The sequence below is a fragment of the Urocitellus parryii genome, chromosome 15 (genome assembly GCF_045843805.1).
Source record: "Urocitellus parryii isolate mUroPar1 chromosome 15, mUroPar1.hap1, whole genome shotgun sequence".
Lineage (NCBI taxonomy): Eukaryota > Metazoa > Chordata > Mammalia > Rodentia > Sciuridae > Urocitellus > Urocitellus parryii.
Genome location: NC_135545.1, coordinates 18,658,856 through 18,674,002, shown reverse-complemented (window position 1 = coordinate 18,674,002; position 15,147 = coordinate 18,658,856). Strand labels below are relative to the sequence as shown.

General features: G+C 41.9%; 1 protein-coding gene across 1 annotated transcript; it reads left to right on the top strand.

Annotated features, from left to right (window-relative positions):
• The first annotated feature begins 1,734 nt into the window (after nt 1-1,734).
• Nucleotides 1,735-13,364, top strand: Nudt19 (nudix hydrolase 19). Its single transcript, XM_077793178.1, has 3 exons — nt 1,735-5,129; nt 10,912-11,119; nt 12,349-13,364. The coding sequence occupies exons 1-3, from the start codon at nt 4,332-4,334 to the stop codon at nt 12,552-12,554; spliced, it is 1,212 nt and encodes a 403-aa protein (XP_077649304.1). The 5' UTR covers nt 1,735-4,331; the 3' UTR covers nt 12,555-13,364.
• The last annotated feature ends 1,783 nt before the right edge of the window (nt 13,365-15,147 follow it).

Below are 15,147 nucleotides of genomic sequence, written 5' to 3'. Positions count from 1 at the left end.
CTCAATGGGGATGGCTGTATGCATTTACTGTCAGGCCTGGAGCAGCTGGCAAGGTGCCATGTCACAGGAAAAACAGGGCAGGGCACCCTGAGCACATGTTGGTAGGTTTGAAGACAGATCCAACACTTGCTGGCCATATGGCCTTAAGTAAATAACTTAAGTAAATAAATATGAACTGTCTTTTCACATCTCTTGCCCTTTTTTAAAATTTTGGTACTGGGGACTTAACCCATGGGTACTTTACCACTGAACTATATCCCCTGCCATTTTTATTATTTTTAAGTTTTTATTATTAACACTTTTTAGTTGTTGATAGAACTTTATTTATTTATATGTGGTGCTGAGAATTGAACCCTGTGCTTCACACATGTTAGGCAAGCACTCTACACTGAGCTACAATCCCATCCTGCCCTTTATTTTTGATATGGGTTTCACTAAGTTGCTTAGGGCCTCACTAAGTTTTTTACTTAATAATTTTGTTTTATTTATTTATTTTATTTTTATATGGTGCTGAGGATGGAACCCAAGGCCTTGCCCATGAGAGTGCTCTACCACTGAGCCACAAGCCCAGCCCCCTCACTAAGTTTTAAAGGCTGGCCTTGAACTTGAAATCCTCCTACCTCCACCTTCAAGTCTCTGGGTGTGTACCACGGTGCCTGGCTCTCTTGCCCATTTTTCTACATAGTCTTAGGTTTTTTCTTACCCATATAAAACAAAACAAAACCCAAAAAACTCTCTAATCCTTTGTGACAGATTTTCCAGGTCATCTGCTCATTTTTTCCAGGTTTATCATATGTCATAAACTCTGCCCTAGTATTTTTTGTCATAATGTATAGGGAGCCAAGTTGATCAAATCTTTTCCTTTAATTTGTCTACAGTTTGAGTCAAAGTTTACAGAGGAATTTCCCAGAGTGCTAGGCCAGAGGCCTGACTCTGGGGATCCAAAACAATCAGGTCCAGTTACTCGCCCCCAAAAACAAACAGAAAAGGTAATGGTGAAAAGCACGAAAGGAATTTTAATCAGTGTAGCTGGAGAGACAGGGGGGCCTCTCTTTGAGGGACTGACAATAACTTCAAGGTGTTATTGAAAGGGGAATGAGGGCCAGGGTTGGGGGTTTTCACAGCCGCTAAACCAGGTAAGTTTGATCAGATATGGTATGTCCACTATTATCTCAGGATTAGTGAACGGGGCCTTGTCTGAGATAGAAAGTTGCTGTTATCTGAAAGGGAGGGAATAGCTTCAAGTCAAGATAGTAATTGATCAGACTTTGTTCCTGGTAACCCAGATGACTCAAAGCAGAGGAGACAGATGCAAAATGGAGGCAGAGATACCAATTATTCAATCCTACTTTTAGTCACTCATTGGACATTTTCAGACAAAAGTGAAGAGTCAAATTCCTTGCTACAGTTCCAATTTTTTTTAACCCTATGGTGGTCAGCCTCCAAGATGACTTCCATCCATGTATTTTTTTCTCCCTCTCACATTTTTTTTATTATTACTTGTTCAAAACATTACAAATGTATTTCATACATTTGATTCAAGCAGATTATGAACTCCCATTTTTACCCCGTATACATATTGCAGATTCACATCGGTTCCACATCCACTTTTTTACATACTGCCATACTAGTGTCTGTTGTATTCTGCTGCCTTTCCTATCCTCTACTATCCCCCTCCCCTCCCCTCCCCTCTCCTCCCATCTTCTCTCTCTACCCCATCTACTGTAATTCATTTCTTTCTCTTGTTTTTTTTCCCCTTTCCCCTCACTTCCTCTTATATGTAATTTTGTATAACAATGAGGGTCTCCTTCCTTTACCATCTCCCTCTCACATTGACTAGAGCTGGCCAATGTAACAACAGAACACCATGGAAATGATGTGCGATTTTTGAGGGTAAGTCATAAAAGGCATCATGCATGGTTCCTCTCTTGTGGATCACTCTCTCTGGGGAAAGTAAACTACCAAGTCCTGAAGACATTCAAGCAGCCCCTATGGAGAGACCCTTGCCAACATCCATGTGAACGAGCTATTGAGGAATTAAAACCACCAGCCCCAGTCAAACCCCAACTGGTGTGTTTGTGTCGTGTTTAGTGATTGTGATTCTGCATCTGGAGATACTGAATCACAACCACTAGCCAGGATGCTCTCAAATTCCAAATCTACAAAAATAGTGAGATAATAAATATTGTTTTCAGCCACCAAGTTTCAGAGTAATTTGTTAGCAGCAATAGGTAAGCAATATATCCAAAATTTGTTCTTAAGCAGAGCATATTCAAGTGCTCTTATCTATCTATCTCTTTTCATGGTCAGGGACTGTTCCTTGCCTTTGTTCTGATTCTTGGGTACAGTTCAAATAACTGAGTTTTTGTGGTGTCTGGTTCCATACATAAACCCATATTGCATCTTCAGAGTCTTCTGAGACATGGCAGCATCTGGGTTTTGGAGACAGTTCTGTCTTTGTTAAGATTTCATTTCTGTCGTTTTGCTGTATACTCCAGGGCTTGATCATTTCACTCAGGAGTGATCAGTCTCTGGGAAAACCAGCTGATATCAAAACAAACACTCACACCCACAAAACCATGGTGCTGGTTTGTAGTGAATAGCGTGTCCTTTCCTGATACTTAATCCCCACCATAGATAGCCATCTTTAAAATGGTGTTAACTTTTAAATTTATAGGGATTTGTAAGCATTATATAGTTAATACTTACAAAGTTCCGAGTGCTTCACACATAATAAGGGCTTAGAAAATATCATTACTCCTAGGATTATTATTACTCATAGAATTGAAGAATGTGACTTCAGTCTCCCAAGCTTAATTCCTTCCTTTGCTCTGCATATTTAACCAGTTATCACATTGTATCTAGTCTTTGTTATGCTTTGGATATGGAAATTTCCCCGAAAGCTCATACATTGTAGATTTGGTTCCCAATGCAGCAATGTCAGAAGGTGGGTCTTTGAAGAAATGATTGGATTATAAGGGTTCTGACCTCATCAGTGGGCTAATACTGGATGAATTAATAATTGAATGGACTATGGGAGGTGTTGAAAAGTGTAGGCAGGTGGGGCATGGTTGGAGGAAGTAGATCACTGAGGACTATGTCTTGTCCCTGGCCCCTCCCACCACTCCATTCCTGAATGCCAGCAGCTAAGTTTTCCTCTCCCATGCCCTTCCACCATGATGTTTTGGCTTATCACAAGCCTAGAGCAATGGAGCCAGTCAGCCATGGACTGAAACTTCTGAAACTGAGCCAGAATAAGCCCCTCCTTCCTCCATTTGTTCATGTTTTGGTCACAGCAATGAAAAGTTGACTAACACACAGACTCAAGGTGGATAGAAGTTGGCAGATCCTCTCAGTACAGCATGTGTTCTTCTTTGGCCTCTACATGTGCTTTTTTCAGCATGTGATATCCTTTTGTTTTGGGGGATATAGTCAGTATTCAGACATGTGCATTAGAAATGATCCTAACAAAAATCAACCTAAATACTGCAGTGCCATCTGTGGATTCTCCTCAGGGAAAAAAAAAATCCCATATTAAAATGAAAGTTTGTAAATGAAGCTCCATGGTATAGTCTAACTCTCACAAAACCTAAACAATGTGTGATCAATTTTAATAGCAATTGTGGGAGATGTTGTTGTTGACTGAAAAGGATTTGTGAAAAGAGAAGACTCAGATTTAAACCAGCTCTCTCCAAAAGAGAGAAAAGAAGAGAAAAACCAATCAAATCAAATGACCTAAGTTGCCTAAAGAGATTCTCAGATGCCCTAACACTAAAAAGAATCCAGGAAGATAAAACCAATTGCCCTGGAAGACAAGTATCCAGGAAGGACCTTCCCATTCAGGCTGCACAGAAATGTACAATTCGGCATCTGGTTCATCCGTTCATTTTTCATTAGCGTAGTTCTTCTGAGTTTGTAAAGCTCTCTTCCTTCCCCAAAAGTAACACTCAGGGTTCCACCTTAGTTTAAGGGAGAAAGTCCTATAGGTCTCAAATTTTATTGGGACAGGTAGGTGTCGTCAGGCCTGGGTTTCCATCCCATTTTTACTACCGTAGGTTATGTACACCCTTAAGCCTTCTTGCACTTGGTCCCAGCGTCCCGAACGGGGTTAACGCAGCCCTCCTTTCAGCTGTGAAAGACGTCGCTCCTTGGCGGCTAACAGACCTGGTCCCGCGAGAGTGGCTGTCTCTGCCTGAAGGCATTCGAGGCGGTGCCGAGTCGCGCTGGGTTACGCCCTTCCCATAGGCCGGCGCCGAGCGGGTAAAGGCTGCACAACCAAATTCACCGAGAATCCGGCATTCCTCCTAAAAACCCTAAGGCCGCTGGGGTTGATGCAAGGTTCCAAACCTGTCCAGGAGCTCCCGCCCGCGCCAGGACCCAAGTTGCAAACCCGCGCGCCGCCGCCCATCATGAGCGGCCCCTTGCGGCCGGGCTCTAGCGTCTGGCGGCGGGCGGCCACCGTAGTGCTGGCTGCCGGCTGGACGCGCCCGGGTGCCGCGGCCCGGTCACTGCCCCCGCCGCCCTCCGAAGGCTTCCGGCTGCTGCTGCTGCAGCGCTCCCCGAACCAAGGCTTTATGCCCGGTGCGCACGTCTTCCCGGGCGGCGTGCTGGACGCGGCAGATCGCTCTGCGGACTGGCTGCACCTCTTCACCGAGCACCAAGGGCAGCCGCGCTTCGGCCTGGGCCCAGCGCCGCCCCGGAGAGCCTCTTTCCCCGTGCTGCCCGACGCCGCCGAAGGACGCGCCGGGGCACTGCCAGATGACGTTGCCACGCGCATCTGCGCCATCCGCGAGACCTTCGAGGAGGCCGGGGTGCTGCTGTTGCGACCCAGGGGCTCCCTGCAAGGCTCCGGGCCCCCAGGTCCCGCTCGGGAGCCCGGCCTGGCCCTGGCCCCGCCGCAGGACCTGGACGCCTGGCGCGCGCGCGTCCGCCGCGACCCGCGCCACTTCCTGCGCCTGTGCGCGCACCTGGACTGCACTCCCGACATCTGGGCGCTGCACGACTGGAGCGCCTGGCTCACGCCGTTCGTGCGCGGTGGCAGTCGGCGCTTCGACACGGCCTTCTTCCTGTGCTGCCTGCGCGAGCCGCCGCCGGTCTATCCCGACCTGCCGGAGGTGGTGGGCTGCCAGGTAGGGCACCCACAGGGACCAGGTGGTAAAGCAGCCCTGGGTTCAATCCCAATAAACGAAGTACCGATAAATGAACAAGCAAATAAGTACAGGAGGATGTGTGTAGGTTATATGCAAACACTGCACCATTTTATACAAAGGACTTGAGCATCTTCAGATTTTGGAATCTGAGGGTGAAGAGTCCTGGAATCAAGCCCCCACAGGTACCAAGGGACAACTTAACTTCTATTTCTCCCCTCCTTTCCTTTGTGCAGTTTTCATACTTTTATTTCTATTAACTGCACAGTTATTTTTGCTTTAGACAGTAGACAAGTCTTTTTTGTCTCTCTCCCAGTACTAGGGATTGAACCAGAAGACTTGTACAAGCACTCTACCACTGAACTATATTCTCAGACCTTTTTTTTTTTTTTTAATTTTGAGACAAGTTCTAAGTTTCCCAGGCTAACCTTGAGCTTTCAATCTTCCTGTTGCAGCCTCCTAAGTTTCTGGGATTACAGGTGTGTGCCACCTTGACAGTTTTAGTCAATCTTTTAAAGACTGGAAATAAGGGGAAAAATGTCTTTTTGGGTTTACTTGCATATTTACCATGAATACTGCTCTTCACTTCTTTATGTTGGTCAAAAACTACACCTGGCCATCTATTTGTCCAAAGAACTTCCTATAAATCCCAGTGACTCAAGAGGGCTGAGGCAGGAGGATTGTGAGTTCAGAGTCAGCCTTAGCTATTTAGCGAGACCCTAAGCAACTCAGCAAAACCCTGTCCTTTTTAAAATATAAAAAAGGGCTCTGGATGTGGTTCAGTGGTTAAGTGCCCCTTTGGTTCAATACCTGGTACCAAACAACAACAACAAAAATAACTTCCTATAAAGGATTTTCTATAATATTTCTTATTGCTCAGCTCTTCTAAAAATCCTCTAAATTTTTTGATCAGAAAAATACTTTATATTTTACTCTTACTTTTGATGCACATATTGTAGGTGGACCCTTTTTTGATTTTGTTTTTCCCTTTCAGTACTTAGAGATGTTTCTTAATTATATTCTGGCTGACATACATTTTTTATGAGAAGTCTGCTGTTATTATTAATCATTCTCCCCCTACATTTAGTGTGTTTTTGGTGTGTGTGGCTATTTTGAATACTTTCTCTTAGTAATTGGTTTTCAGCAATTTTATCCTGATGTGCATTGCTTTCCCTCTCACTCCATTTCTTTCTATCTTTCTCTTCTCCTTTCCTTCTCTTCTGTTTCTTTTCCGTGTTGGGCATTGGACAGAGAGCCTTACCACTGCTAGGCAAGCTCTCTCTACCACTGAAGAACCTGCCCCCCCCCCAGTCCCTATCTTTTCTTACTTGTTCATTTCTTCAAATGTTTCACATCTCGCCCTATTTTGGGACTTAAATTACACATTTTTTTTTTTTTTTGTACTGGGTAATTGCATGGGCTCTGTCTTGTCCAGCGAGGGGTCCACGGAACAGGAGTCGCTAATCAAGACCTCCTGAGACCAAGCAGGAAACAGATATGAGTTTATTGTGCAGTTACCATGTGTGTATACTCAGGCAGTAGCTAAGCAGTTTACAGGCAGCCACCAATACAATTTCTGCTAGCTGTCCTTGCAGCGGTCAAACGAGGAGTGGGCTGTGGAGCAAGTACAGGGACTGCAACACATGGCCTCACACCAAGAGCTGTGCCTAAGGGGTAAGTGGCCTGCTACTCAGGCACCTAGCACAAGGGGAGTGCCCTGCCACTCAGACGCCCTTAACTTATGCTATGTATGCAGTATTCCATGCACTTGTTCCCACAGGTAATAAGGAACGAAACCAGGAGCACTTAGCCACTGAGCCACATCCCCAGCCCTTTTTTGTATTTTATTTTTTTGTATTTTATTTAGGTCTCACTGAGTTACTTAGGGCCTCGCTAAATTGCTGAGGCTGGCTTTGAACTTGTGATCCTCCTGCCTCAGCCTCCCGAGCCCCCTGGATTACAGACATGCACCATCATGCCTGGCTCAGTTACATATCTGAGGCTACTTGATAATGTTCCATTGGTTATTAATGCCTCATTTGCTTTTTTCAATCTTTTTTCCTCTGTATTTCATTTTAATACATTCTATTGCTATGTTTTCAAATTTACTCTCTTGTGAAGTATCTAATCTGCTGTAAATACAATCCAAGTGGATTTTTCATTTTAGATATTATTCGCCTCTAGAAGCTCCATTTAATTATTTAAAAATATTTTCTATTTCTCTCATCGTGTGGATATTTTAATTTACAGCTTTGAACCAGTGAAACATACTTATAGTGGGGGGGTTAATGATCTTTTCTGGCTGGATGCAGTGGCTCAGTGATTCAGGGCTGAGACAAGAGGATTGCAAGTTCAAGACCAACCTAAGCAATTTAGTGAGATCTTGTCTCAAAATAAAAAATAAAAAGGATCAGGGATATAGCTTAGTGGTAAAGCCTCCCTGGATTCAATCTATAGTACAGACAAAAAATAAACTTCTCTCCAACTCCATGTTATTTGTAATTTCTTGGTCTTTTATATTGACTGATTTCTTCTAGTTATGGATCACATTTCCTACTTTTGTCATGTCTTATAATTTTTTATTAGATGTTGGAAATTTTCATTTTATGTTGTTAAGTGCTGGATTTTGCCATATTTCTTTAGATGGTTTTGGCAACATTTACTACAACTTAATACTTTTGAGATTTATTTTAAATGATTTTAGAGTGTATCTACAGTATCCTTTAATTTAGAGCCAATTTAGCCGCACTTCCATTGTGTGACTGGTAGGGAGTTTATTTGAATGCTCCTTATATTGAATGGTTGGAGGGAATTGAAAAATTCTTGGCACTAAATGAGCTCTGGGAATTTAGTCTTAAGCTTCTAGGTAATCCTTGTATCCTTGTTCTTCTTCCCCCCTCCCCCTTTTTAATGTTTTAGTTGTGGGTGACACTACCTTTATTTTGTTGTTATGTGGTGCTGAGGGTCAAACCCATTGCCTCATGCATGCCAGGCCACAGTCACAGCCCCACTGAGCCACAGTCACAGCCCTAGTCGTTCCTTCTTCTGATATCTTTTCCAATACCATATCGTTTCACCTTCTGCATGGCCAGATGTGTGTTTAGCAAAGATTCAAGGGTGCTCTGTACAGATTTTCTATTCTGTGTAGATCCTTCCTCCTAGGTCCACTGTATCCAAATGCTAGCCTGTGTGAGCTTCCCAAATTCTGGTTTCTGTCTTCTCAAGTCTTCAAGAATCCTAGACTCTGATTAGATTCTCTCTCCTTGTCCTATATTTTTAGGCAGAAACCCCAGACAATGGTAGGGTTCACCTCATTCATTTTTCTTTTCTGAGAAATTATAGTACTGCTTTTTTCAGTGTCTGGAAATAGTTGTTTCATAGATTTTATCCTGAGCTCTACTATTTAATTGGCCAAAGGAGTATAATTCAAACTCTCATGCTTGGAAGAGGAGGTTCCAATAAACAGTTCTTTTGAGATGGCCCTCACTATCTTGCCCAGGCTGGTCTTGAACTTGTGGAGTCAATGATTTTCCCACCTCAGTTTCCTCAGTGCAGGTGCTTTAAATGTACACCACCATACCCGGCTAGTAATTCTTAAGCTAGCTTAGATGAGTGGTTCTTAAATGGGGGTGATTTCCCCCCCCCCCCAAGGGTACACTTGGCAATGTCTGGAGCCTTTTTTTTTTTTTTTTGGTTGTCACAATTGGGGGGTTGTTACTGCCATCTAGTGGGTAGAGCCCAAGGATGCTGCTGGTATCCCTGTTTCAGTGCGTACACAGCAGCCCTCAACAAAGACTTTTGGCCTGGTGTCAGTTGAGTTGAGGTTCAAAAATCTAGTAGAAACAGTGGAATTTGGAGTCAGATACCCCAAGAGTTTGAAACCAAGATTTTCTAGTTAGAGGAGCTACCTAAATGTTCTCATCTGTAAAATGGGACTTTGCAGCATTATCCTAAGGACTAGAAATATTTTATATAAAGCATTTTGAGCAGAGCTTTACTGGTAACAAGTAAGCAATAAATGATAACTTATCATAACCGATGGTCTAGAATAATCTGAAGAGGTTGGATTAAGTGGAAGATGACTATCACCTTGCCTGTTGTCGAACTCACAGGACAGAGAAATCAGAATGCCCTGGAAATAACTTAACGATTGGGTAACTTGGAGACCCAGAGCTTTGATTTTCAAATTGCAGCCTTGGCCAACTTCAGAATGATCCCTCTACCAGGGCCCTCTACCAGAGCCAAAGGGATGTAAAGATTTATCAGGCCTCTTGGGATAATTGAGCACATACAGGTTCACAAACCTTTGATCCATAGTCACCTAAGGCAGAGGTCAGTTTTAACTCTGAGTTTGGGGTGGGGGGGCCGTTAGAAAAACTCAGTCCTGGTGAATGAGAACTGGCCACCAAAGGAGGAAGGTGCCTAAAGACCAAAGAAAAAGGCAGGCAGATTCAGCATTGCACAAAGTTGGAATTTATTAGGAGCTTCCACATGTCTTGGGCTGCAGCAGGACAAGAGGACTCCCTGCATTCCAGGGCAGGAGGAAGGAGTTTATATGCTAAAATAGAAGAGGGTGGGCTGTGGCTCAAGTGGAATGGACTGGGCTTTCTCAAAAACTATTACTGTGTCATATGTCAGTTAAGAAACAGGTGCAGTGATACATGCTTGTAATCTCAACTGCTTGGGTTGCTGAGGCAGGAGGATCACAGATTGCCCAGGCAATTTATCGAGCCCGGATCTCAAAGTAAAAAAAGGGCTGGGATGTGGCTCAGTGGTAAAGCACTCCTGTATTTAATCCCTAGTACCATAGAAAGAGAAAAAAAAAGGAGGGGGGAGAGGGAAAAGGAGGGAGGGAGAGAGGAAAGGAGGGAGGGAGGGAGAGAAGGAAGGGAGGGAGAAAAGGATGGTGGGTGGGTTTGGTTATCAGTGGCTAGGGCCTTTGGGAGTTTTTCCATATTCCTGAGTCACTCTTTTTATCTCAGGGTCTGTGAAGGAAAGCTGTGGCAGGAGAGCAGTTTGCCCCACTTGAATTTAATGGGCAGACCCTGTCTGGCTGAAACTCTACAGTTATTAGTCTCTGGACTGTAGGCTGAGGCTGCTTCTTGACCTTCCTGAAAGCTCCTATTGTTCCTGATTCTTCACCTCCATTGTAGTGTGTGTCATACATCATGATGTATTTTGGTGGCTAAAAGCCCTATAGTGTCTCTATTTTAGAGTTTTGTCCATCATTTCTTCAGGCCAAGCCAAGGTACTCGTTTATGGGAGGAATGAAGGCATCAAATTCTCAATCTACTGTCAGAAGTTTACCCTTCAGTCTTCCTTTGGGAATGAACAGAACCACTATAACCCTTCCACATCTTCTTCCTTTTATGCTGAACAACTCCCAACTCAATCCTTCGTGATCCGTCCTGGTTCACTGACCTTGGCTGGGGTCAGTGCTCCAGTAATCAACCTCTTAAGAGGATCAGCACAGCTTTCTTCTCTGGATCTTTTTTTTTTTTTTTTTTTTTAATAGAGCAGGTCTTGCTATGTTGCTCAGGCTGGTCTTAAACCCCTCTAATTAAGCCATCCTCCTGCCTCAGTCTCACAATTAGCTGAGACTACTGTATGTGCCACTGCAACACCCTCCCCCAATGTTTCCTTTGTTTCAGAGGGTCTAGCAAGGCACTTTAATGACATAATAATAAGATATAAAATTATAAGTAGATCCTATGCATTAACCTAGCAATCTATTTGATGGAAGCCCTACCTTTATCTTCCACAGTGGTCATCTCCATCAGAGGCAACTAAAAGTTTCATATCAAAAGAAATTTGGCTGGCACCCCCACAGTTCTACGAAGTAAGACGACTTGAAAACTTTGCCTCTCTGTCTGACCTGCATAAATTTTGTTTGGATCGTGCCTTAGAAGAGGTTGAACGGTGGATGCCGATTACATATTTAACTGCTGATGGGATGCTCCAGCTTTTACCTGGTAAGTCAGTGAAGCAGCAAAACATTTTGTCAGTATACACAGTCACTGGGCTGTCTGGCAGTATTACCCAGCACAGAGATATGAATTACAGTTAAGTTGTTTAGCCTACAAGGTATTAATTAAATAGAGCCAAAGTCTGTAAAACATCAATGGTATTTATATAACCAGAAATTCTGAATGACATCACATACACATTTATATAGGTATATTTTTGGGGGGTTACTGGGGGTTGAATTTAGGGGCACTCAACTCAGCTCTATTTTGTATTTTATTTAGAAACAAGAGTCTCACTGAGTTGCTTTGCACCTTGCTTTTGCTGAGGCTGGCTTTGAACTTGAGATCCTTGTGCTTTAGCCTCCTGAGCGACTGGGATTACAGGCATGGGCCTCTGTGCCCAGCTTATAAGTACATTTTGTAGACATTGACAAATTTCTTTCTCATGTATTCATATCTCACTCTATACAGTTTATTTTTAAAAATTTTTTTAGTTGTAGATGGACACAATACCTTTATTTTGTTTATTTTTATGTGGTGCTGAGGATTGAACCCAGTGCCTCACACATGCCAGACAAGTGCTCTACCACTGAGCCACAACCTGAACCATAATTTTGAATTATGAGAACTTGTAAGCTGCCAACTAGAGTTATGGTCTTTTAACCATACAGTATGCCATGAGTATAAAATTGAGGTAGGATATTTGTTGATGGTCGATTGTAGTTTGGCGAACACAGTTTTGCGGCGGCAGGGATTTTGTGACCTATCATACTTTATATCTGCCTGCTCAGCTCCTGAGAATAGTGATAAGATTTGTTACTCAACCTATAGTTTGGCAGTTTTGATGTAATAACAACTTCTTTAAATTAACCTTATCAGAACAGCCCATATAGAAATATCAAAAGTATGACTGTCAAGATCAATATCAATGTCAGTATTTAATACACTAAAGAGAGTCATGAACTAATATAAAATTTACAGTTCACAATGAAGAACATTTCAGTCAGAAATTTTTATGTGCTCAAAGAAAATTCTTGGGTAGAGGATAAGGGGAGGGTGAAAATATTAAAAATATGAGAAAAAATTAATATAAACTTGTAAAACTAGGGTTATTTAACAACTTAGTTCCAAATGCATGAAATAGATAAAAATAAATACCCATTTATATGTCATTAATATATTTGAATGATTTATAAAATGATACTTTATAGATTTAAGTTTTTATTGTTTTTCAGGAGATGAGCTGTACCTAGAAGATTCAGACTATGTAGAAAAGTCTTTGTCTACTGAAAAAACAACTAAAGAAATCATGAAGGAAGGCAAGAAATTTCACCGAATAGTGATACACAATCGCCATCTTTATGAGGTCCATGTGACTGTTCAGTCAAAGTATAAACATGTTTATCCTAAGAACTACATAATAAGTAAGAGCCATTTGTAGGGAGCTACTTCTTTCTAAACTGGTTGACTAAACTTGTTTGAAAATTATATAATTTATATAACTTGGTGCCTGTGCAAGCTATCATGGTGTGTTTCTTCTTTTAAGTGTGTTGTGGAGCTCTCTTGCTTATTTTATTCTTTTAATCATTCAGTATGCAGTGAGTATAAAGTTGACATGTTACAAAATGAGAAAAAAAAAGTCACAAGGGGCCCTACTTCTGTATTGTTTTATTAGCCTAAAAGTTTAAATAAGATGTTCTATTGCCATTGTTTCAATTGTCCCACATATTAGCATTTTTCCTGATGTGCTTTGGAAGCTGAACCATGAATTTCTTAGACTTTCTGCTGAAATTAATTTAAGAGTGCCTGACTGGATGGCAAACACTAGACTGAGACACCCTTCAAGTGATAATGCCATTGTTTTCTTGCTATTGTCTTTAGCTTGATTACTAAGATCCAATCTGTTTAAAACCAAGTGGCATTAGTATAATATATTATGTTTTCCAAATTGGAAATCTATTTTAGTTAATATTTTAAAGAAGTATGAAGCCATATAAACCTATCAACTTTTTATGTTATTAAGTGCTGGTTAATAAATACACAGAGAGAATGTTAAATTAGGTTTATTTTCAGTATGGTTAATATGGATAGTGTTATAATTTTTTTGCTGATTAAAGGTGGGAATTAATAGTTAAAAACACCAATTCTTTTTCATTATATTTGACTATATTATGCATAACACAATAGATTTCTTATTTTTTGAAATTTCTTAGTTTTTCTAACAACCAAATAAAGGCAATGATAAAACTTATGTGTATTATTTAATCCTGATTAGAGGAATATATCTAGAGCAGTGGTTCTCTACCTGGGCACTTTCGCCCTTGGGTCAACTGGCTATTTTAGGCATTTCTGTCACAACTGAGGAGGGGATACTACCACCATCTAGTGGAGAGAGACCAGGGATGCAGTTAAATAATCCGCCTGAGACAAAGAGTTGTCTGGCCAAGGCTGAGAAACACTGATTTAAAGTCAATTTTACTTGTTTTAGTAAATGGTCCCGATAGGTGAAGTATGAGAACCACAGACATAGTTGTCATTCCTTCTGGCTTCCGAGTCTACTATAACTCTCCTTAATGACTTTTAGCCTTGGGCTTAGTCTTTCATTCTCAGAGAATACTAGAATGTTACAGGGAAGGAACCAAAGGAATCTGTTTACTCCATGATTTTTTCAAGTGAGAAAACAGATACAGATTCATGCAACTAGTTAGTGCCATAAGCAGGGGAAGAACTTTACCCCTAACCCTGCAACACTTTTCACTGGAGTTACTATGACTGATTGATTTTAGATGTCATGAAAAACTATCTTTTCATAGAAAAGATAGTTTAACTCAATATTGTTGATCTGAATGAAATTTGTCCTCCAGGAATTCTTTCTGGGCAGGCATAGTGGCACATCCATGTAATCCCAGTGACTTGGGAAGCTGAGGCAGGAGAAATCACAAGTCAGTCTGGACTGATTGGTGAAATCCTGTCCCAAAATAAAGTATAAAGGGCTGGAGGTGTAGCTTAGTGGCAAAGCACTCACATAGCAAGTGTGAGACCCTGGGCTCAATCTCTAGTACATTGGGGGGTGGGGAGACACAAAAATATTTCGTTTTCTTCAACTGATCACATGACTTCCTATCTGCAGTTGACACACTGCCCCAGCAGCCCCAAATAAAGCCGATGAAAAGTTATGTTGTTTTAGAGTCTAGCTTGTGTTTGTGGCATTAATCATATGGACTCTTACTGGATGGCTACCAGGGCCTCTGGTACAGAAGCAGAAAGATGAAGACTTATCCCTACTCCTCCTCTTTCATTCTATCACTACTCCATGCTAAACTGTCCAGGAAAACACAGCCAGAAAAACTTGTCTTCTATGATATCACACATCTCTTGAAACTACACTTATAAGCTAAAGAATACATGCCTAGTTAGCATTTGTTTTCATTTCATGTTGTGAAGAAAGTTTCAAAACAACATACTATAGCATCTAGTCAAAAAAGAAAAAAAGGCAGTCATATGCTACCAAGTGGGTATAAACCTGGATCTCCAGGGCTTAGGGATTGGAACTGTCACTGGGACTGACTAGAATCAAATCCTATTGCCCCCACTTTTTTTTTTTCATACTGGGGACTTAAAACAAGGGGTGGGGGTGAGAGGGTGAGGTGGGGTTCTACCACTGAGCTATATTCCCAGCAATTTGGAGACAGGGTCTCCTTAAATAGCTGAGATTGGACTTGAACTTGTGATCCTCTTGCCTCAGCCTCCCCTGTAGCTGAGATTACATCTGTAGGCCATTGCAGCCAGCTTCCCATCTCTTTTGATAAGGTTTAGTGCTTTCAGGTGAAGTTGTTTTTCTCCTGGCAGTCACACACCTATCCTTTCCAACCATCCTTCTGAGATTTAAAGCATATATTCGTGGCACCTTGTGAAATTAAGTTTTAAAACTGGAAGCTTATGTGATTGCTCTGTTCTTAAATACATGGCCACACAATTTCCACAATCCCTCTCTCAACTGGAGGCCACGTTGTTGGTTCTCTTAGCAAATGAGC

Excerpts from the sequence above, each read along its gene's own strand:
- Nudt19 (XM_077793178.1), top strand. The coding sequence starts at position 4,332 with ATGCAAGGTTCCAAACCTGTCCAGGAGCTCCCGCCCGCGCCAGGACCC. Across the intron at positions 5,130-10,911 it reads CGGAGGTGGTGGGCTGCCAG|TGGTCATCTCCATCAGAGGC; the intron begins GTAGGGCACCCA and ends TATCTTCCACAG. Across the intron at positions 11,120-12,348 it reads GATGCTCCAGCTTTTACCTG|GAGATGAGCTGTACCTAGAA; the intron begins GTAAGTCAGTGA and ends ATTGTTTTTCAG.